Source organism: Thunnus albacares, chromosome 6 (assembly GCF_914725855.1).
Source record: "Thunnus albacares chromosome 6, fThuAlb1.1, whole genome shotgun sequence".
Lineage (NCBI taxonomy): Eukaryota > Metazoa > Chordata > Actinopteri > Scombriformes > Scombridae > Thunnus > Thunnus albacares.
Genome location: NC_058111.1, coordinates 36,160,005 through 36,185,148, shown reverse-complemented (window position 1 = coordinate 36,185,148; position 25,144 = coordinate 36,160,005). Strand labels below are relative to the sequence as shown.

The 25,144-nt window shown below is 39.7% G+C and overlaps 1 protein-coding gene across 3 annotated transcripts in view; it reads right to left on the bottom strand.

Annotated features, from left to right (window-relative positions):
- The window catches only part of ngef (neuronal guanine nucleotide exchange factor), a 61,944-nt gene extending 37,052 nt beyond the window's left edge, over positions 1-24,892 (bottom strand). Inside the window, exons 1-10 of one of the 3 annotated variants that reach the window (XM_044355135.1) lie at positions 24,825-24,892; positions 24,363-24,594; positions 17,309-17,414; positions 10,992-11,327; positions 10,426-10,490; positions 8,779-9,029; positions 7,004-7,164; positions 6,733-6,885; positions 2,668-2,797; positions 2,422-2,496 (exon numbers count right to left, since the gene is read on the bottom strand). In XM_044355135.1, coding sequence (XP_044211070.1) covers positions 2,422-2,496; positions 2,668-2,797; positions 6,733-6,885; positions 7,004-7,164; positions 8,779-9,029; positions 10,426-10,490; positions 10,992-11,327; positions 17,309-17,414; positions 24,363-24,576 — 1,491 coding nt within the window. In that variant the 5' untranslated portion in view covers positions 24,577-24,594; positions 24,825-24,892. Of the gene's footprint in view, positions 1-2,421; positions 2,497-2,667; positions 2,798-6,732; positions 6,886-7,003; positions 7,165-8,778; positions 9,030-10,425; positions 10,491-10,991; positions 11,328-17,308; positions 17,415-24,362 lie in introns of all 3 variants that reach the window. The other 2 variants (XM_044355134.1, XM_044355136.1) reach the window with 2 other exon arrangements.
- Positions 24,893-25,144: the final 252 nt, after the last annotated feature.

Genomic DNA, 25,144 nt, shown 5'->3' with positions numbered 1-25,144 from the left:
ATCTGAAATCCCAACATCTAGAGTGCAGTTTGGAGTTATATCAAGGCCTTTGGAAATGACCAGTTCAAGAGTGTGACACAATCAAGCCTATGTGATGTCATGAGATCATTAATAATGAAGGTTTTATTAGTAAGGGGTCTGACATTGAGAAGTGCAAACTTTAAGGTGCTTGCAGAATACTTAGAATTGTCAGCTTTGGCAGAGTCAGGCCTGCTGTGGCTAGAGACTGGGTTTGAGAGTCAGAGCACAAAGTGGCAGGACCCACACAGTTAGAACTGGATGTAATAATGGGAGAATAGGTCTGGATTGGGTTTAAACTGGATGAAATTAGCAGTCAACTGCTTTGTTCCCTTTCTATTTGGGTGCACACCATCAGCTCCGTACAGTCTTGAGTTAGTCCAAAAGTAATTGAAGTTGGAGATGAAGTCATATCCTGCAGTAGAACAGAAGTTTTTTAGCCAGTGGTGAAGACTGAAGAGTCAACTAAATCGTTCAGAGTTTTTGGAGAGATTTGGAATAGGGCCAGACATAATAAAACGTCTTCCCAGACTCTCAGTTTCGTAGCACAGGGACTCCAAGTCTGCATGTAATTTACTGGAGTTCCTGGCCATGATGTCATTTGCTCACATGTGCGTTAAAACAAAATTAACAGTGGGATGCAGGTCAATGAGAGCTGGAATGAGTTCAATTACGTCGATTACCTTGCCACCAGAGAGACAGTAGGTGATAGCACCAGGCAAAATTAGGTGTCTGAGTCACCTACTATCAAAATTTCCGGATTACTGCTTACCATACAGTTGTTGTAGGTGGCAAGTTTCAGTGGGAGGTGGTATACGGTGTTAACCAGGCTAGCTAGGTTAGCATCAGCGTTGGTCACACTCGGCAGGTCCAGCCGCATAGCCCCCTGGCTGGAGGGACCAAAGCCGAGCGGACTAGAGGACTGCCGGAGTGACTGGAGCACTGGGTGTTGCAGCAGGAGCTCTACCGCTGTCCTCCGGTGATGAAGTACACAGTCAAGGGCGTTTGTCAGAAGGAGAGTTGGCTCTAGAGCTGGAGTTGCTGCATGGAGATTTGCGCCTTTTGGAAATAAGGCTAGATGTAACTTTGTGCGTTCCATCAACACAATCCACATTCAGCAGCAGTGAAGGCCACGTTGGTAGAGCAGCAAAAGGAGCAAAGAATTTACACAGCTCCAAATCTGTGGAATCATCCTGGGAGTTATAGAGGGGAAGGGACAGTCTTTTCTTGCCCTTAACTACTGAGGGCCAAGTGGAACAGCCAGGAGATGGGTCAACTGTGTCAGGGTGTTTTACCTTCACCGGTAGACTGGTGGACTCAGGAAGCTCCAGCGAGGCTAGCCGGGAGCTGAGGTCAGTCTGCTGCTGGAGAAGGACTGAGATGAGCTGCTCAATGGAGGCTAATTCACCCTTGATCTCAGAGATAAACAAGGAGGTGACCATGCTTGGAAGTACGGTATATCCTCGGTTTCACCAGAAACAATACCAGCAAGGAGGTAAGTATCCTGGAATAGAAAGGAGTAGGGCGACTGGCTAGCCTAGCCACCAGGCTAAACTTAAAATCCAAGCGTCAGCTGACTAAAAACGTTTGCCTCGTTAAAACATATACTTAAAAAACCAGGATCTAAAAGTGTAACAAATAATTGTGGCTTTAAAAACCAGATAAAAACGGCAATTTATGACAGAGCTTCTGACGAACCAACACAACACAACACAATGCCAGCGCACTTGTGATTGGATCACTTGAGACGCATGTTAATGCCAGGTGTAAACAGGGCCTTAGAGAAATTGGCTAGTTAAACTACCTCAGCCTCAACTAATTCTCTGGTAATAACGCTATCATTCGTAATTACATTTCACCACCAGCCATTCATTGCTCCTAATACACCATTTAGAAAATATTACATTAACTCTGGTTGATTATTCATTTATCTGTTTGCAGTTATACTCATTTATTCACTTGTTAACCATTTCAGTTCAACAAATATGTATTTATCAGCATGTTATTTTCTGTGGCTTCAATTTAAAGCAGAAAATTAGATCCTTGCATCGTGACACACTACTTCAGACCTGAGATTGATAAAAGCGTTTCTGTGTGCCCTCCTGGCACAGTTGATGAGTAACGGGGATGGTGCCCTGAACAAACGAGGATTTTATAAAAATAAACGTAGATGTTCCTACAAGGTTAAGAGTTATCAGAGAAGACAGCTGGTGGAGGTCCACGTGGTCCACCACAACAGAAGCATGCAAAGTAATCATGCATGTAATAATAAAATGTGTGTATTATTCACGTTCATGATCCAAAGTAATGTGGCAGGAGTTTGTGCTTGCAGTCAACATAGTGTGTAAATATCACATACCTTTGAGAACCCAACCTGGGCCCAGCCCCGTGACTGATGCTCACCTGTTCCAGTTGTTGATGTGCTTTAATAGCATTTGCCTCTCTCTCTGAGTTTACCTCTGCTTTTTTCAGGATATTCTGTGTGGAGAAAGGAAGTCAAAAATCAACAAAAAGCCTTCACAGTGCCACCAAACTCCTATTTTTTACAGCAACTTTGACACATTTTAAAAATGTATCCAAAAACATTGTTGAATCTTTCTGTCTTACTGTACAGTGTCTATTTGGATTAACTCATGTTGGCACACTCACTTGTACAAGCAACTTGAGCCTTGTGATCCTCTGGAAAGGAAGGATTAGGAATGACGTAAAGGACAGGCCTCTGACAAATGGATGGTTCTCCAGTGCAGCCATGGCCTCCCGAAATGCCTGATTTCCCTCTCTGGACAGTCAGTCATGTTAAGACAACACAAGTCATAGTTGGTCATACATGTAGAATTTTCGTAGTGTCAAAAAATCCCATGGAAAAAAAATGTTTCTCAATACTTTCTGGCTTCCCTACCCTGTCTGTAGTTCTCATCCCCAAACCAACTGGTACCTACTGAAGACTTAAATATTTACAGAGTAATTACACCCAAACACATTTTTTTTTAGCATTAAATGTGTATTTATTACTTGGTTGTAAAGTATTTTAGTAATGCTAGACAGATTTACTCAAAATCAGGTTCAGTGCATACACACACACACGCACACATACACATATATGTATATGTATATGTGTATACATACATACACATACATGTATATGTATTGTATATATATATATATATGTGTGTGTGTGTGTGTGTGTGTGTGTGTGTGTGTGTGTGTGTATATATGTATGTATGTATGTATGTATGTATATATGTATATATATGTATGTATGTATATATATATATATATATATATATATATACAGAGACTACTGCTACTGGACAGCACTAGCAAAGTCCCACAAAAAAATGGAAACATATGTAGGCCTAAACAGACAGTACACTGTGGCAACCTACCTGACCACAGTGTCTGATACAAAACTGAGAACACTGACTATAGGGGTGGGCCTGAATCCAAATATGATATTCAGCAAAGCACAAATAGTGGGTTTTTTATGAACATTTATTTCATACAAATATTCTTAAAATTATTTGTTTTTGGGAAGAAAAAAAAAAGTGAAATACCAGCGCACAGGTTGGTTACATCACTATCTCAGTCTGTCTCCTCTGCTCCTTTGTTATGTCTACCAGCAGGTCTCAATGAGGGAAGTCACATCCTCCTGCTATATGACGCACATTTCCTTATTTGGACACCACTCCTGGAGTTGGGGGTGTTCCCCAGACATAAAGCTGAGCAACTGACACAAGCTAAGTGCTTGCAAGGGACTCTCCATAACCTGTTGTTCCCCTCTCCTTTCCACAAAGTTATTTTGTAAAAAACAGGCAATAAATGAAAAGTGCAAAGCAATAATTGCCTTTAAAGTTCTTCTCTACACGTTACACACTGTGCTGTCTCGGTGTTATGGGTGTATAAATAAGTAGAAGTCTGTCTGCGCATTTGTGATGCACTTGGTTTTAGCTCAGTAGTCAGCGCACTCATCTATAACCAAGGAGACTGGAGTTGGAGACTCAGTGTGGGGACCTTCTTCATAGGATAGTTTATTCATAAACACTAACATTTTAATATCCTAAAATTAAAAGCGTAAGAAAAATAAAAAACTGATTTTTACACCTATTTCTGCTTTTATTCGAATACAAATAGAAATAGAAATAATTTTGTTGCCTCAACAAATATAGATACAAATACTGGGCTCTCTGCACATCCCTAACTGACTAAGTACAGACTGAGCGAGCACAATCTGGCAGTGGAGGTAGGCTAGCAAGACAGACTTGGCTGTGCAGAGAGGGGAGGTTGTATTCTTACTGTGACCAAGGAGCAGTGGAGACAGAGCTGCACTTCTTAACTCACTGCAACCAATATCAAAGTATTAGAGACCAATATTTTACAAAAAATGCTGTAGACTGGAGGCAAGATATGCAGCAGCCTGCCATGAGCTACACAGCTCTGTGAGCCACTTGTCCCACATGGCTAATAATTAATATTTATTAATTAGTCATTCATTTGTTGTATGTTTATATATAATGTTACTCTTACATTCCTTCCATAGCCCCTCTTGTTCTCCATGCCCTCTTGTACTGTTATTGTTTATTGTTTATTTTATTTTATTTATTTGTGTTTATTATGACTGTATAGTTTCTGGTAATATGCTGTGGCAATTTATTGCATGCAGTCATGCCAATAAAGCGACCTGAATTGAATTGAGAGAGTGAGAGAGAGAGAGAGAGAGAGAGAGAGAGAGAGAGAAAGAGAGAGAGAGAGAAGGGTGGATTGATCATAAACACAGAGGCCAAAGCAGATAACTTGATTTGTTGTGAAAATATGCATTGCGAAACCCTCAAAGATAAATTATTGGCGTGGGGGGGGGGGGGGGGGGTCTGTAGGTCCTACTCCAGAAAAAATATTGTAATTTAAAGCAAATTTCCTGCTTTTCTACACCACTCAACTTCTTGGATTAAGTCTAGAAACAGTTATCTGCACTAGTCTAGATTAGTTAGATTGAGGTTGCTAACAGTATATAATTGGGTTGATCAGGACAGGAAATGATTATTAGAAAAGTGGCTATTTCATATTTGAAATGATATTTATAAAACATTATGTAGCCTAAAATGGTAGTAGGTTGCAGGCTACTAGGCCATCTTCAAGGTCAAACAAGGACAAACAATTTATATAACTGAAATAGCCTTACAAAACATCATAATATGATTTGGATATTTAAACCTGGTTAAACAATGTTAAACCTGAGGGTTGCTATTCTCAATACTCACAAGGCCATCTTCAGAATCTAACAATTGCCATAAAGTACAAACAATTTGGATGAATGAAATGGCCTCGCAAAAATCTAATTCCAATCCCACCTGTTTATTTTACACACAGGTTTTAGTAGTATATATTCTCAATTGCACCACTAGCTGGTGTAATTGTAATATTATATAGGAATGAATGATCATAACTTCAAAAGCAGATAATTTTAACCTACATTATCTCAAATCAAGGACTATTTTAATGTACAACTCAGAGGGTTTTGCTCCTCAAGATTTAAAAGGGCCATTTTAGTCGAGGACTAGACCTTACTGTGACATCTCCCCTTAGAAAACTTGTATGAGAAAATGAGAGAATAATCATAATAATAATAATGAAAGCACAGTGCAGAGTGACTGGATTAAAGGAGAGATCATTGCATGGAGCGATGCATCCTCATATTTAAAAATAATTCCATCCAAAGTCTGACTAAAGCTTTATCTAAAATAGTCTGGAGAAGTCTAAATAAGTGACTTTTCACTGCTGAATATTTGACTGTTTGTTAATTCAGACTCTGTCTGTCTCTGACTGTGCTGTCAGTCTGCTCTGATCGATCAGCGTTGGGTTTGACTGAACCAACTCCAAGTGTGGTCCAAAAATGTGTGATTTTTTTATTGCTTGTTTTTGTCAGTTGCTGAAAATAGTAAAATGACCATAGATATAGGCTGCTTAAATATAATCACCTGATTGCGGGGACTGTATGACGATAAATTTATTTTTAAAAAGACAAAAAGTGGGGTAGCAAAACCATAACTTTGCTCCCCCTAAATGAATAATGGGAATGAATTTGCTACATTTGGAGGGGCCTATGGACTTCCTAGTGCTGCATCTCCCAAATGTTAGTTCATAAACTAGTCACTGGCCTTGCAATTTTCTCAGAGGTTTTTCCAGTAACTCAAACTGTGATTGCTGGCACAGATCCCATTTAGTGTCTGCAAAAGTATCTGTCCTCTGAAGTGTGGGAACGTCACACTCTCACTCAGATATGTGTGGTTGATGAAGAGGGACATACACATTATATTCATAGCAACCACACCCTGCACATCACATTTGTCATGATCAAAACCTGTTCTCCTCTGAAAAGAGACGGGCTAACAAAACATTAAAAAACATAGCAATGTATGAGGGATGACACCTATTATTCTCTCACTCTTTCTTGCACTTATTCTCTCTCCAAGCATGAAATTAAGCCAGTCAAGCAGGTCACAATGTTGTTCTGAGCAGAGGCCTTCTATTATTTACTTCTTCCAAAAGACAAAATACTGTCCAGTATCAAGAAAAATCACAATATATTTTGATAAATCATCACTATTTGCTTCAACAGGAAATGACTACCCGGCTCATGTACTATTCCACAATTAACCACTAGTGTAGCATAAGACATAGTCCACATGAAATAGATGTATTCATAAAATAGGTACTCACGAAATGCGTCTGTAGTTCTTCTCTTGGTACACCTGGTTAATAACGTATTTGATGAAGACACTGAAGTGTTCAACAGCGTGGTGGTAAACAATGTCACACACATCAGAAATCAAAATAGACTTCTCAATTCGGTGCTCAAGATCCATCAGGAACCTGAAAATATTAAGAGACCATTATCCAGTGATATGAAGCTAATGCTTCTTTGCTGGACTGGAACTTCACAATTGAGATGTATGATCACTGATTGGTGTTAATCAAGACCTTGTCCTACCGTTCACTGGCTTTCATGACTTCCTCAATGTTGGAGAAGAGAAAATGCATGTCGGATTGGCAGAGAGTGTTGATTAAAACAGGGTTATGAAGAAAGTGAGTCTCTAAAATCTCCAAACTCTTGTAGTAGGATGCTTCTGAGGTAACAAGCTCAAACATGGCCTAGACAAAAAAAATCATAAAGCACATTAATACTGACTGGAGATCCCTGCATCCAGTGAGCAGTTGATATGATAAAATTCTGATGAAGTAGGATGTCCTGCTGTCTCAGCTGGCTATGACACATACTGGATGAAAGTCATTGTTTTCATTTTACTGATTTCCACTTAAGCCTTCAACCACATCTTGTGGTCTTCATCAGCAAATGGAGTTGGCTAAGGTGTCTTCATGTGACCTAAGTGTGGAACTTTGATCATGTGATAACAGGTGGCTGTATATAAAAGGGAGATTATAACCACTTTCTTGGTTTCATGATGGTCTTGTTTTCAAAGACTGAATGAACTGCGAAAACAGACAAAATCAGATGTTTGTGAACACCTGACCACTCACAGCATTGAATGGCAAAGAGTCAACGATCATCGACCAGGAGTCGACAGTGGACAGGCGAAAGGTGATCAAGGAGGACATGCATATCCAATGTCAGAGACCGGGTCAGGTTACCATCTCCCTGACCACCATATATGTACATATGTTCCATACATAGGTCACGTAAAGACAACTGGGCCAGCTCCATTTGTTCAAGAAGACCATATGATGTTTTCGAACCTCTGACTGAACCTCTAATTCAATTTCAATGTATCAGTCTAAACAGTTGCCTTCTTTGACATTATTAAGGGATTTATATTATCCCCACCCCTCCTCTTTTCCATGAGTGGATGAGTTATTATCGTATATAGGTCATTATGACACAAACATTATTTATGAGGTATATTAGCCACAGATTGTCCAACTGATTTGTTTGTGAATATCAGGTTTCATTTTATTTGGAGAATCAGCAGCAGCCTGACTTGCAGAGACTGACCTGAGCTCTGATGTCATAGTGAAATATCTAGCTATAAATTCAGGAGTTGAATGAAAAGTGACACAAGTTTTTGAGATGATTTAGAGATAAGTTTAAGCTTTGCTGTGGCTCTTTCATTAAACTCTTGAAATGTGTAATCCAAATCAACAAATTGTCCTCTGATGATGTGTGAGTGACTACCTGGTGAAATGGAAGAACCGAGTTCTTTACTACTCGACTCCACTATATGTAATAACTTTAAACAAAAGTGAGGGAAAATATGATTGTTGTGGTCTCTCTATGCCTTTAACAAGCTATCTCAATCTTAAAAAAGAAGAATGACGTGTGGAACAACACTGTTGGTTCACATCAGCTCAGAAAACAACTGTCCAGTTGGAGTATGAAAATGACATGCTCAACACAACACACACACAGACCTACAGATACTACCTACTGCACTGCAGCAGATAGTTGGTTTAAACAGTAATGAGTAATAAGTAATGAGTAGCATATTACCTAAAGGTTATTATACATTCATTGTCTTTAGAGTGAAAATCTATTATATGTCAATTCATGATACAAGTCATTCTTTAGCCAAGTTATATCAGCAAATACAAACACAATAAATGTTGGTACTGTATGTGTGAGTGCAAATGTGTTCTTCTTTATCACAGAATAATGAAACCTTTCCAGTCATGTTTACCTCTTAAATGCAATATGCTATAAATATTGTTGTACCTATCCACATTACCCTTCACCCTCACAAAATTTCTCACCTCTTGCATTATGATTTCTTTCTGCGGTAATTGGGTGAGCAGACCACTGGCCTGCACAGCTTCCAGGTTCTGCCACAAGCTCAGTGAGCGTGCACTGTTTCTTAGCTGTAGCTGTAACACTGGGGGAGACATGACACCAGACCCTGCCACCACAGTCGCTGCCATGACTCCAGGAGAAAGGTTCTCACGCTGCCGCCGTTGCTCAATCTCCTGTTGCTTGGAGGTATCCCGGTATTCCTGGTACAAGACGGCTGGAGGGTCAAAAGAAAATGAGTCAGGCATTATGTACACAGGAAGAATTTCTTTTTGCTTTTTGCAAAGTCATGGCATGGGAAAGGCATGTCACTTTGCTTTAGGGATGACCGTTGTGACTTAGTGACATATTTTTGAGACATTAGGAACAGTTTTAGAGAGTTGCTGCCACATTTCTGGGTAAGCCTATGTTTCCCTAGCCTGTGTAAACTCTTATGTTGCTAGCATTGCATTTGAGGTGGAAGAATGTTAATAGTTTAAATAAAGGTTAAATAAAAAAAATAATACAACTTAAAAAAGTAAACATAACTTTACATCATAACATTCCTGTCAAGTTTTTCAATTTGATATTTATTCACCATAGTATGTGTTGCAAAATGTTATTAGTGTATGGAAGGTCTGGTTAAGTTTATTCAACTAAAACACTTTGGTTAAAGCAATAGCTCAACATTTTGGAAAATATATGTATTTGCTTTCTTTCTGTGAGTGAGGTGAGTAGATTGATATTGATTGAATCTCTTGTCTGTCTAGTAGTGAGAGGACCTTGAATTAAGTTAAAAAAAAAATTAAACTCATGGAGGGTGTAGTTGTGTTACTACACATCTCATCTTTTCAGAGGAATTGATAAAAGAAAGTCTCTGGACATACTATTCATTATAGGACAAAGGCTAGTGGAACAGAAGATAGCCAAGAAGTGAGTTTGCAACTCTCTGCCACGAGGCAGTCAGTGCAGAGGTTGGAGAACAACACAGATACTGTTTCTCTCACCAAGTTTCAGGTGGGTTGCTGATAAGAACAGACATTCTTTTCAGGGAACATTGGCCATGTGTATATCAAGAGGGAAGGTGACTTTGAACAACAGGGGCCAGTTACATAATCTCACTCAGTCATATACTGCAGATTGCTTTAGTGGGCGTTGAGCTGGATTGTGAATTACATAAGAGAGAGTGAAACGCGCACACACAGCCAAAGAAATGCACAGCTTGGAGATAGAGAAACAGTACATATATATGTAAACCACAGACAATGTAGCACTTTTTCAAGCTATCCTGTTCTTTTGTTTTGCTTTTTAATTGTTTACTTCCTAGTCCTGCAGGTAACCTGACATCTTAAGTAAATTTGGAGTAATCCCTGCAAATAACCATTATACTGTGTACACACATTACTACACAATGGAGAGTAGTCTGTCAGTCAATATAGCCACACTATCAGCCTAGAGAGGCACTCAACCTTGATGAAAGAGTCATGCAGTGATAAATACAACATAGTAAACCTGTAGTCTGTTATTGGGTTACTAAATTGTTTACTAGAAAGAGACGGTTTTGTAGAAACAGCTCCGGAAGTGGTAAAAGTAAGTGAAATATATGAACTACCCTTTGACAAGTATTTCCTCACCAATGTTTTTGACAATGTTGAGACTGTGGCAAATTGTCTGGGAGTCATCTTCATTGCTCAGCAACCTGAATAGAAAGAAAAAAGGACAGATACATGTTTGGACAGGCTGGCGGATACATATATTCATTTTATGCTTGATGATTCATTTTTCTATAAATAAATAATAAATTATGCAGCAGTACTGTTGGTGCATTCCAGCACACACACACACAACGATGAATTGTTTGCATTGTCTTCTCCATCAAACCCAACAGATTGAATCAAAGCACCCAGATTGCTCTTTGTATCAATAAAAATATAAAAACATCTGTGCCTCTTCACATTCACTTTCTTGCCACACTAGAAGTCACAACTCAATCATTTCAATCTTTCCATCACCTATTTTCTCATAATTCAGTGTATTTGTCATTTTGTAGCTCAACAAACAAAAGCTTTTTTTTGATTTTTTATTTGCTTGTTTTATGTTTTATATTCACTATTTATTATTAGCAGAAACCCAAAGTTTAAGCCTCCTTTTTCATTTCTACCCTTTGCACCTCTCTGTTTCCAATGTAATTTGGTCTGACCTGAGGTTGACGTTATCCTGGTCTGCTCCATCAAAGCTGGGCTGTTGTGAGCTCATGATTTTCCCTCTGACCTCCTGTACAGTGCAGGCTGCAGCGGTTTGCTCAGACAGCTTTTTTATGTCTCCACCATGAATGCTGTGAGTCCGGTAAGTGATCATGTCAGCTGTAAAATCTCTATTCTGGCTGCTGGAGGCAGCAGATATGTCCACACTCCCTCCTCCCACTCCTCTTCTCCTATTCACAGCATCCTTGTTGTAAAGAGCATGTCTGCTGTTGGCCTCACCATTGCTTGGCAACACAGTTCTGGAATGATGGAGCTGTGGTGAAAGCTGAGGGCTACATTTGACAGGACAAAACACACTTTGGAATCACATCTATTGCAAGCCATCTTCACCAAGGAACTGAACTGGAACTGTAAGGCATATTAATATTCTCTGAGTATAGTGAGGTCATGTACAGCTTCCTCTGTACATTTTCGTATAGGATTTTCACAGTTGTATTTTATTTGTTTAAAGTTGAGTGCATTCTACACTTTTGTTCAGCAACAGACTTTTTTAGACATGCTGTGTCATAATTTAGTAGCTGGATCCTCTAAAGTCTGCATTTCTAGTTCAAATACTGTAAGCTTCAGCAAATGTGGCCAGCCTTGCAACCTTCTTTTGCCCACATTTTGTGGACACAACTAATGTATCCTTTGTAGTAACATAATGTACCTTTAAATCTGGTCTGTAATCACCAAACCAAAACTGCCAACAGCACTGGACAGGTTCCAAAGGCATGGACCAAGAGTAAAGGGATGGACAAAACAGATCAAGTAGGACATTCACATCTGATGCACGACCATCTTTGAACAGGGACAGGAGTTACTATCCCCCCTTTATGTATCACCACCGGTTATCATGTGACCAAAGTTCCATACTGAGGTCGAGCTAAACCAATTGTTTGCTAAATGAAGACCATGAGACATGGAAGAATACTCTGACAGTCAGTAAATAGACTTTTGAGCTTTGATATTTTGTTTCATATACTGTCTCTGTTGAAGGTCAATAATTAAGTTTCATGGTCACCTGTAATGGTTTAACGGAGCATTCAGGTTATCCTGGACAACGTATCCTGTTTATTATTTATGTTAAAGTTAGTGTTATTATCTCTCTCTATCTCTCTATATAAAGCAATCTCTGTATATAAAAAAAACCCTCAGTTACCTCAAAATACCTCGGGAGTCAACGTGCGGAAATATGGACAGCGCTAATCTGCCGTTGCAATCCACACTGTGGTCGGAGGTGGGATTACATCTGTAGTGATAATGACTTGAGAAGTTTAAGAGACTTAAGCTCTACCATTGAACTGTGGTAACGTTACTGTGAACGAAATTCGGCATGTACGTTCAAAACTTAGTGCTAGATATATCAGGCACGTTCAGAAATATATAATAATACCTCATAAACAATGTTGCTTCTACAACGTTGATTTGCTTCTTCTTCTGACTGAAGTTAACGAGCGGAAATACGGACAGCGCCAGTCTGCCATTGCAGCCGACATTGCGGTCGGAGATGGGATTACATCTATAGTGATAATGACTTGAAAAAGTTTAAGTGACTTAAGCTCTACTGTTGACCTGTGTGCTGTGAGTGAAGACTTAGTGCTAGATATCCCAGGCACGTTCAGAAATATATAAATACCTCATTAACAATGTTGCTTTTGCACGTCGATTCAACGAGCGGAAATACGGACAGCGCCACACTGCTATTGCAACCCATCTATCCACAGTGATAAGAACTACCATAGAGAATGAATAGAGAAAGTTGAGAGAGTTAAGCTCTATTTCCGTTCCTCACACGCGGGAACTTTGTATGTATGTTCAAGACATAGTGCAGGATATCTCAGGCACGTTTTGAACGAGCACTACAGTTCATCCATCAACTTCAGCTCAACTCAAAATTGTAGTCTTCAGATATTCTGCGTTTGAGGCGTTTAGGGAACATCAGTATATTGCAGTGTCTACTGATAGCCTACATCACAGGTGTTTAGGGAGCATCGGTAAATTGCAATGTCTACCAATAGTCTGCATGAGTGGCGTTTAGGACACAAGCACAACTATCTCTAAGTATTGAGAAATCGGCAGGTTCCAAACAGGAACGGGCACTTCTCTTCTACTTTTGAACGGGCACTGCACTGGTAAAGCAAGGAATCTCTGTCTGTCTGGGGAGGACAGAAGGAAAACCAACATGGAATCTTACAACAAACTGCATCATACTATATCATTGTCCCCCACCTGATGAAATTGGAGGGGTGGGGGGCAATTTTATATGCCAATAAAACAATTTGCTTTCAAAAACAAAAAACCCTGACTGGTGAAAAGGCTGCTTATTTACAGACATTTAGCATGTACATATTGTTTCTAAACAAAGAAGTGCTCATTTTTAGCCGTTTACACGTGTTTCCTGGTATACAGAAATAAATGAAGTACCACAAAGTTTATAATGTGATACAGGTATGGATCAGTGCTGAATATTAGAAAGACTGAACTCTAAAAACATTCACAGATCTAAAAGTGTAGGTTCACAAAAAGTATTAATGCATGTATCAAACACATGACTTATACACTCTTATCTATATGCACGACATACAAAATATAGTCTTCAAAGCTGACATGTTAACACTTGTTATTCTAGTTACTTTAAGCTTATTACTCAATTTACGACTCAGCTTAAAAACGAAGTGAAGAAATTGTCACAACAAGCAGCCAGACCTCCTGCACACTCATTCACTAATCACACAACATCAACAGGTGACTGAACAACCACTCAATTAACAACGGGATCAATTCCAAATGAACGAGTGAGTCCAGACAGCTCACTGTGACTTCAATAAGCAAACTACATACAGCACATTATATGATATCTGCTGCATTCTTGTTAAGGAGATAAATTCACACAACAACCACACAGAGGGACATTTAACCATCAGAGATGAAATTAGCAACCAAAGAGACAGAGAGAAGCTGTATCTGACTCATGTTATCTGACGTCTTCTTTCTATCATGGGGGTGAAGTATCCATGTCATAACATCAAGCGCCAACCTCAGAGGCTGAAAAATGAAGCCAATGCGGAAGTGCCAAAAACCTGCATTATATCTAATGACCATTGCTTACATAATATAACCATAGGCCTAGCTGCTGCTATTTCACAGTGTGTTTTCAGTTCACTAAAGTTAACTGAATATTGTGATTGCCTAAAGCATTTGGTTTTAAGGGGTTAGACCCATCAATGACTCGGATGATCAGTTTTTTCCGGTGAGTACATTTTGTTTTAATGGTTTTAGGCTTGTTTTTTGCCAGCAAAAATTGGCATTAGCATTAGCATGATCACTGTTAACCGTAGATTTTAAATGCACCGTGCTAACAGAGCTAGCAGCTAGCTCTATGGTCAGCTCAACCCTCTCGTCCAAATATGGTCACTTCTGGCTCCAAAAATCAAACATGGCGATGGCCAAATCCAAGATGGTGATGGTCAAATCACTACACTCGAAGCTTCAAATCGACAGTTCGCAAACCAATAGGTGACGTCACGGTGACTACGTCCATACTTTTCACAGTCTATGGAACTATCAGAGAGAATGAATTGAAAAAGTTTAGAGAGTTAAGCTCTATTTCCGTTCCTCACACGCGGGAACTTTGTATGTATGTTCAAGACATAGTGCAGGATGTCTCAGGCACGTTTTAAACGAGCACTAAAGTTCATCCGATCAACCTCAGCTCAACTCAAAATTGTTGTCTCCAGATATTCTGCGTGTGAGGTATTTAGGAGCACTGGTAAATTGTAGAGTCTACCAACAGCCTGCATCTCAGGCGTTTAGGGAGCATCAGTAAATTGTGGTATCTACCAATAGTCTGCATGAGAGGTGTTTAGGGGAGTTGCACAACTCTCTCTAGGTATTGAGAAATCGTCCCGTTCTGAACAGGCACGTTTTGAACAGGCACTGCACTAGTTTGTGTTAATTTAGTCATCTGCCACTGGCAAATGAAGGGTGGAAATTATGGAAACCAGGCATAAACGCCACAATTAGCTCTTGTTTGAAGTCTGGATATGTTGTTAAACACAAGGCATTACAGGAAAAAAAAAGTATGTGTATATGTATTTATATATATATTCTGTTCTCTCCCAGGTGGCCTTGACCTAGTCGTAATCTAGCTTAATTGAGGGAGGACCAATAATGAAGGGACAGGATTTTGGCTCACTCTTTGTTCTCTACTTCCCAGCCTTGGCAGCAGCTGCTTTTTTTGTGTGCTTTTGCTATGCTTTAGTTTTTTGCCTTTGTTAGTCTTTTGTTTGTTTGGTGGGTCTGATTGTCCTGTTTTCGCTGCTTTAAGTTTTCATGTGGGTCTAGGTTAGAGGGGAGAGCCCAGATCCTATGACAGTCTGGGTGACTTCCCTTCTTTTTGTTCATTTTGGCCGCTCCATCCTGGGGCAGTATTTGCCATTTAGCCACCATCACAACCTGTACTGTAAACTCAGGTATTGTAACACTTCCCAGTTTACCACAGCATTTACACTTTTGACAGCTGTTTGATGGCAAGACCTAGTGATAAACTGGTAAATGTTTTACTTGACAAGTTCAGTACAGTCAAACCTTCAATTAATGATTTACCCAATATGCCATTACAGTATATTTTGTTTCTTTGAGGCTAAGACCCATCTTCATGGGTCAATCACAGGATCCATCCACTGAATTGCGACAGGGAGCAATTATTACCATGCCCAGTTTAGATCATATTAAAAACAACAATGTCCACACGAACATTTCCACACTGCCAAAACATTTTTTGGTAACACTTTACAATAAGGTACACAACGTTTTGAGTAGTTACCTGGGAACAAATGCTAGTAAACCATTAGTTAATAGGCAGTTCTTGAGTAACTCCTAATCGAATTTCATAGAGTAGCTAATCATTAGTTAATGATTAGTTAATTGAGAATCTAGTGAAGAACAAATCAGGGACAACCTGATAAGTGATGAATTGTTTAGCTAACTGAAACTGCTGAAGCATCATATTAGCATCAGCTGAACTTTGGAATGCATTTTTGCGCAGAATGGGGGCTGTGGATTTTGGCCCCCATTTCTTACAGTGTAGTGGCATTCTTAGAGAAGAAATTCAATACAATACATACTATGGTGGTGACTGAGTAGCTGGTTGCTCTTTGTTTGCCACCACAAATGTGATTCTTAATGGGTTACATTCCATATCTCAGTCTTAGGATCATGCTGTCTACTATTGAGTCCTATAAACAAACAAACCAACCAACAGGCAACAGGCTCAAATCTCTGATTTGATTTTAGTTCTGGTTTTATGAAAAATTTGATGACTTAACTAGAATGTGCATTTCCTGAAGAAAATGTGTGTGATTGCTGCTTGCTGCAGCTGCTGCTGCTGCTTGTGTAAGCTGCTGAAAGATTTGAAAGATGTTTCATTTGTACAAAACTCAAAATCTTGCAGCAACCCCAGTGGTTAAACACTTCCAAACCTTTCAAAATATTCCAATATTTGTTTTGCACATACTCAAATAATTCTGTGCTGACAGAACTGTTGAGTGTTTATGTGTAGATGTACCACTCTTCGTCTTTGTCAGACCGCAAGGCATACTGGGTTATGTAGGCCCAGCAAAGGCCCTCCTATCTATGCCAAGATAAAGTTGAAACTGAAAACTAGTGACACTGAAAAAAAGACAGACTTGATGCAAAAGCATCATAATACAGTAAGGTAATAAGATTGTAAGATTGTAATTTTTTTTAATGCTGGTGTTTTATTTTTCAGTGAAAGTTTTGTCAGTGCCAATACTTGTTTCAGTGCCTATACGATTTTTTTCCAATACAACTGTTTCGATGCCAAAGTCTCCTTTTTCAGTTCAGGTTTTGTTTTCAATGCCAAATTTTATTTTCGATGCCAAAATTTACCTGTCACTGTTCTGGCCTCATATGCCTCATGATTCATAAGTTACACTTTATAACTGGCCACAAAGTGGACCCACTGGTGTCATGCTATAATATGCATATGTGCACAAGTTCAGGGAGAAATTGTGTATCAGGTTTCATTTTATTAATGACAATAGAAGGTCACTGTATATTTTTACTTCAGAAAATTACACACTAATCAGTAAACTTTTAGAGAGACTGTCAGACAAAGTACAATGTATGAAGTATAAAAATGGTGTGTGTGCTTGCGTGCAGTGTTTAAACAAGCACTGTATGTGCTTGTTTGTTTGTTGGGCGTGTGTGTTCAGTGGTAGGGTTGGGCAGTGAAGGCATGTGGACTCACCGTCTAGCCTCAAGCAATAAAGGTGATTTTTGGGATAAGTCAGCATTAGAGGAGGGAACTACTCCTCTGTTTGGTGGACTGTGATCTAACCCAAGCCTGGTAGAACCTGAAGAAAGAGAAAGGGAGGGAAAGAAACAATCAGGACTCACCGTAATCAGGTACAATAGTAATAGTAAATTACAGTACAGTTATTTTCCCTCCATTTTCAATCACTTGCAGGCTCATACACATGCACGCACACACACACACACACTCAAGTGTTGCTTGATCGCTGAGTGCTGTAAGTAGCATTAAGCAAGGGATAATACATAATTAACCATGCTGTTGTTGAATTACTGGACACTGCAGAGGCCAGTTGCCGCTATGCAAAACACTGGTAGATAGAAATATAGAAATACATAGAAATTATGTTTACATATATATATATATATATACTGTTTAATTTGGGCACCTGTCTAAGACAGTCTTGAAAAATTGTGAACCTGTACTTTGATCAGTCCATCATCAACATCTCTGTAATCTTGGTGTGCTGTATTGCTAGTAATGTTGAAGCAAGCTATAACAGGGGATTTAAAAGTACTGACATGTGCCTTAACACCCAAATGTTCATCAGTCCACAAGAACAGTGTCAATACACAAATGGTCAAAGGGGCATGGTAGGGTCATTAACCCCTAACATACTATAATGGTCATTAAGTATATGTATATGTTTTTTTTCTCCTTTGTTTTCCTTTACATTCCCATTCTCCCTAATTTGGAAAGTCACAGTGCTTCTGCACTCTTTGTCACTGCCAACTCTACTGTTGGCCTGAGTGGGCTGTAGACAGCCATGTGCTACCTTTGTGATACATAATGTCACCGGTCACTTATTTTTACCTGCCTGAAAGCTGTAAACTGCCTGGAAGATTCAGCGGAAGGGTGTAATGCATGGGGGGTTCAAGCTATTCCCCTCCAGTTCCAACATCTACAGTGCAGATGTCCTGACCAACCAGCATAGAGTGGCAAATGCAGCGACAAGTAAGTGAACCATTGCTAGCTAACACAGCCAGTTGTGTTTGTAGTATCAGTATCAAGTCAGAAGAAACCTTCAGAAGAACCTTTCTCTGCAGTGAAGGGTCAGAACTTGTTTATTATATGGCTCATGAGGTAGAGCGGGTTGTCCATTGATCAGAGGATCGGGGTTTGATTCCCGGCTTCTCCAGTCCAGCAAGATACTGAGCCCCAAATTGCTCCTGATGGCTGTACCCAGGGCCATCACAGGAGGCCCTGCCCTGCACTTGACATGTGAAGCCCTTCTTTTTGACATGCATGTGCATGAATCACGGTCTGCACTGTAACTCAAACAAATGAGATGGACTTAGTCCAACTCACCATACACATAAATTGATTAGGATAAGTGAAAGTCCCTTTCCTTGCCCTCTTGGCCGCTAACTCAGCAATGAAATCCTTGTAATCCAGCCTCAATGCAACATCCTTTTCAACTGATAGAAGGGCGAGCCCACATAGTCTGTCCTGTGAAATGGAGGTGCGCAAACAGTTTAGTTTCAACTTTGAAAAGCTTTGTTCACCCGATGCCACCATTACTAGGATAGACAGTTGGTGAAGGTTCCTTCAATCCTTTTGAGGAATGAAGTGTGTCAAGTACTGTAGTTCTTTTGCAATTATCTCTCGAAGTATCCTCAACTTGTGGAAGAGGTCCAGTGCGTTTATGTCCTGAGATTCGGACATGCTCAGAGCATCATTTAGTCTTGTGCATTGCCTATGCAGGTCAGTTTCCTCCATTTCACACAGTTTGGTCAGATCAAAAAGAAATCCAAACATGTTGCCAAACTCCTGTATCTGATTATAGGGTCAATGTCCATATCAGAAGCAATCTCTGTTGCAGTCGCTTTTGCAGACACAAATCTGGTGTCTCTGTATTTTTGCATAAAGTCAATTAGTCCATTTAGCTGCAACAAGGCCACATTCAGGTGCATGTCCCTCAGCTAGAGTGTCTTACTAACAGTGTTCATGGCAAACAGAATATCATATCATATGACCATAGACATAATGAATTTAGAGCTTTGCATTTCATTAGCCAGTGACTTGACTTCACTTTTAATTTTGGGGTTACTACAGTTCTCTGCAACTTCAGGCAAAGCATCCCTAATATCAGTTGTTTGATAGCGTATTGTCTTTACACTCTCAATCTGACATTCCACCTTGTTTCAGACAGAGATTTAACAGTGAGAAACGGGATTTTTGCTTTGAGTATTTCCCACCGTTCACGAGAGCCTGCAAATATTGTATAAAATCGTTGTACAATATCAAAGAATGACATTGCTTTTGGACAACATTTTGGCATATCTCCTAGTGTTAAATTCAGGTTGTGGCAACCACATGGCATGAAATAAGCCCAGGGGATGAGACGTAGACTATGGGTTCAGGCTCTCTGATTTCTCCTCTCATCTTTGCTCCGTTATTGTATCCTTGGCCAAGAGTGCATTTGATAGTCCCTTTCCAGTTTGGTCATTTACAGGGATGAAATCAATGGAGTGTTCTTCTACATTTGCTTCTATTGATGTCATATTTACAAAATGGAGAATCAATGACATTTGCTCTTGGTGGCTCATGTCTGTGTGCAATCAAGAAGCACAGAAAAATATTTTGCTCTCTTTGTGCCATTCATAATAGAGTTTTTGACATTGGTAGCCATAAGAAAAAATAAATTTTTGAATTTGAATCTGAGGCCCAAGATAATGTGCATAAGTGTCCTTGTTTCTTATGCATCTAACACATTCTTGCATAGTGGGATCAAATTTGGTGATCATCTCTATTAACCCCAAAAAGTTACCATTGTTCTCTTCATAAAGCTTTGCATTTGTTACTCAAAATGCCAAATTATGCTCTGACAAATACTAGAATGTGTGTTAAAACATCCTGCCAGTGTGCCTTTTCTCTCTTTATCTCTCTTTGATGTGACATGTCTATAGATGTCATTGTATCTAATCTTCATTTAGTCTCCATCCATTTTTCGGCACTTGTGATATGATCACGGGGCGTTTCGTGTTGTTTCAGCAGAGCAGCCAAATGTCTCCAATCATTATTGCCCTCATTAGCAAGTTTGGCCAGTTGTTACAGTTTACAACAAAAGCAAAATACAGAATCTGTCTTCTTCGAATAGACAAGCCAATCTCTACGAGCTTTTTCACCATTGGGCAACTTTCTTACATAGTCATCAGAAAGGTGTCTTTTTTCTTGATTCATGGGGAAATCAAAGTTGGAAACCTTGACGGGGCCTTTTCCCACAAGTAAATCCACTGTCTTGGCATCTAGATGCTCTGGCCAATCGCTGGGGGTGTTTAGGTCTCCAAACTGTGCTGACAATTCCCTCGCACTGAGTAATGCTCTTCATCAGTAGGCAGGACCTCATCTTCCAGCCCGGTCCCTAATATATTGTATTAGAAAAAGAAGGAAATTGATCGCTGTGGTCCAAATTATACTATATTATACTCGGATCCAATTCAGAATCTCACAAACCTGATTATAAATATTTGTCAGCCACAGCCACTTATTAACCTTGTCCCTCATCTTGGACTTCATTGTCATCCTCAATGTCCATGTTCCCGTCCTGCTGTTGCTGTTGTGGCCCAGTAGGCTTTCTAGCCACAGTGCACGTGGTGTTAGTTGTCTCCATATTAGCATTTTCACACCTGCTAGCTTTGGACACCTGCTCAGCCACTACATCTCTGGAAGTGTTGACAACGTTATCTAGTGATCCCTGCAGTGAATTATGAAATTCTTCCTCTTTTTGATTTTTCCTTTTCTCAGCGCCCGATTCGTGTTTACGAAAACACTCTTGTGCAGCAGACATTGTTTCCCCTCCCCCTTCTTCCTCACAGTGAGCAGCGAGATGGAGCACGCACTATGTATATTGAAAATGAATAATTTGTTAGATGTTTTCATGTGACTTTGACTATGCATAATGGAATTGACACACAGGAATTTCATTTTAGTCATTAAAAAAATTATATTTAAAAAAAACAACAAAAAACTGCAGGATTGCAGGCCAGGTGCAAGGCCCTAGAGGCACAAGCAAGAAACTTGTGGACAGTGTTCAGTGGTCCTCCAAACCCTTATCAAAGTCTTTTAACAGGTAGGCTGCCTGTTCTATGTTCAGCAAGTCCAGGTATTCCTCCAGCCACGAATCCCTAGAGAAGTAGGCTAGTTTATACTCCTTCCAGTTTAAAAAAATTAGTCTTTTAGTAGATAAGCAACCCAATGTCCAGAGCTGGTCAACAGTGACTCCAACACTGTTGTCTGGTTTATTTCCCACCAGGCAACTGGGAAATTAACATAAGAAAAATCTGACATTAGAGATATCACATCTAACCAGTGTTTTCACAGCTGGACAGTCCCAAAACAGGTGGAATAATGAACCTCAATGCCGCAGTTATACATAGATCTTGGTGTTGTCATCCATCTTGGATAATCTAACAGGGGTAAAATATGCACTACTCAGAATCTTGTATTTTATAATCCTAAATCTCATACATTTGGAGGAGCTCAAAACTTTCCTCCAAATTGTATTCCACTGAGAAGCAGTCAATGATGTATTAATATCATGCTCCCAAGCCAGCTGGACAGATGAATATGCATTATAGGCAGCCCTAAACATTAAGCTATAAATATTTGAGACAACACCGCTTGCCTTTTTAAAAAGCTGATCCCACTCTGAGTATGAGGCAGGGACAGCCCCCTCTTTACATTTCCTACTTAAAACAGACGATAGTTGTAAAAGGCCAAACTCATTTTTAAGATGTTGAAATGGCAAGATTTTATCACTAAAGATCTGTCCAACTGTTGTAATGCCAAGTCTCTGCCAAGTTTTATTACTTATAGTGCATCCTCCAGCAGAAAGAATGGGGTTACACCAGATGGATGAAAGAGAAAGTCCCATGAAACAAGAAACTGTTGCAATGACTCCACCTTGTCAGATCTTTCCCAAATTTCTCATGTTTAATAAGAGTCCTGGTCTTAAGACAGATAAAGGCCAATATTGAATCATAGTCATTGTACCACCTACTGGCAACAGCAAGTTACAGGTGCTGTACTTTTATGACTTCTGCTTAGAAGGTTAACCAGATCCATCTTAAATTTGGTCAGGGAAATCTCAAGACCTTCATGCCAAATTATGAAGCTTTTGACTTTTCATCGAACAGTGTTGTTGTGGTGATGCGGCGAATTTGCATGTACGTTATAAAAGAAGAAGATAACTTGACTTTATGTTGTCCAATCTGACCCATATTTCATATTCTGGATAAGAGCCCAGGCCTGAAGACATCTACATGCCCATATTGAGTCATAGTCATAGCACTACCTACTGACAACAGGAAGTCTTGCATGACAAACATCATCCGATTTACATGAAATTTATATGGTGTGGTCTACACAAGATTTACTCCAACATGACATATAATTAGTGGGTGGTCTCGCCATATAGTGGAGGGAAGGAAGTGATAGTTATCTCCTACATGCAATGTCCAATATTCATGAAAATGTATATCCATGTCAGTTGCCCCCTGGAAATGTATTGCTGCATTAATATTTCACTTATGTAGTGTTGCCTACAGGCAACAGGAACTGAAGCCTAAATGACGATTCAGTTCATTCACTGTACACTGGAAATAATATTTGAGGTGCATGTTTGTGAGATAATTTGTATAATCAAGTAATTGTGTCACTGGCTATATTAGGACACCAAAAACAATTGGAATATATTAATTCATTGTTAATGACATGTCTTCAGTGCACCAGTGCACAATGAGAGAGTAAAGAGGTAATAGTTAGACAGTAAGTTAGATGCTGTAAAACATTTTGTTAAAGCAAAGAGGTCCATGACTTAGATTGACATCAGTTGAGGGACATGACAGTCGTGGAAATAGATGAGAAAATATTAGCCTATACACTAGGTTATGTTACACTCTGATAAAGTGGAGGATGTTCTCCCTGACTGCAAAACGACCCTGAGGCAGCAGTCCAAGTGAGAAAATTGAACAGATGTTAAGTTCAATTTAAATTGAAAAAAAAAAAATCCAAATATTGTAGAACCTCTCAGTAAATTGGCAAGCCAAGATAATGATGATAAGGTGAACGGAATATTATTCATCATAATTTATTTTGGGCTCTGGTGTGCCAATGAGGAAGCTATCTCTGAAAACTGATTTCTGTTGCATTTTAGGTCATCACTGACCTGGTGACTGGACTATGACATGTTCCAAGAGGCTTCAGTGTTTTATTCTTCATTTTACTTTTTTTTTAAAGTACTCACTTTGATTCCTCCCTTTGAGGCCTATCCCAGATAGGGGCAAAGTCTAAGCTCCAACGCTTTGTTGCATTTGGTGTGGCTCTATGAATGATACATTCCTATAAAGAAAAACGGCAATTGTGCAATATAAAAACAGAATATATTTGGTAAAATTAGTTACTACTGTAATTCCATCTTTCAGCCTCTTAAAGGCTGATGAGTATTGATCTGTGAGTACAAAGCAGGTTGTCAGTTAAAGCACTCAGCAGAACAACTTTGCAAATCATCTCAGACACTGACTCAACAGGACATCAGATATATTTTGTTGTTTCATTTGAATATACAAACGTCAGATAATGTTTTGCTTGATGATGAGGGCAGATGTTGATGTGGAAAGTACAGGTATTACTCAGACTGTTGTATTGTTCAAACAGAACCAGTTTCTCAGGTTGTTTTCATAGAGCGTTCTACTGAAGGATTGGACTACCAAGCCTTTGTTCCACTTTTAGTAGCGAATGCAATTGGACAACAATATAGAGCCACAATATACAGAATATACAAAGAATCAAAGCAAGGAGAGATTGGTATTCCTAACCATGCTGCCGCAGTATGATGCTCCTCAATGAAGCCTGTTAATGTTGACTATGCATTCAGTCAAGTAAGTCGAAAAATGTTTGAATTTGCACAAGCCCGGGTCCCCCAGATGTGAGGCACAGTACAAATACAATGTTACATTGCAAGGACAGCAGAGGCCAGATGTTTTCTTACTGTCAGAGTGCTCAGATGAGACCAGCCTCTTCTTCCTCATTGAACGGTAAAAGCGGGAGTTCCTGCGGATAGGCTCTCTGCTGAAACCAACCTTGGAGTCATCCTCATCATCATCCACCTCATGGTTTTGTTGAACCACAGCTGCTGCATGCTTCTCTGGGGTTTCCTGTGACTTCGGCCCCCACTTGCCCCTGAACAGGGCAGTCACAGACATGGTAAATGATTCCCGGTCCTTTTTTTAAAAAAAATGAGTTAGGAAAATTCTGTTAGACTTTGAGGAAACTGGGAGAAAATCCGTCGTAATTAGCCAGAATCCAGGAGCAAAGCCATGCCTAGGAATGAGAATTTTTGGTGAAAAATAAATCCCAAGAGAGCCTACTGTCTTACGCACCAAAGCTTCTCTAACACAAGTAATAAACAATGTAGCAAACAACAACTCAGAGAACAGAGCAGGGCCCTCACCCTCCTGTCAGTGTTGTTAGCTACACTGGCAGTCTGTGGAACGAGAAGAGTGCGTCACTTATTTCTGCCTAGAGCTGTAATTATGAATGCATTTATGACTCTCTCTCTCTACTGCTCTTTGTCCCACCTCTGTTTGGCTCCCTCCCTCTGTTCTTCTCTCTACACCACCCTGTTACATGCTTACATTCCTGAACTCAACCTGGCCTTACCAGCCTGCCTGGCCCTCTGCTCTAAAACTCTCTGTTGTGGAACCTGAAAAGCCACCTGCTGACTAACTGCAGTCTGTTCACTTCTCTTTGCTTTCAGAGTTTCTTAGATCC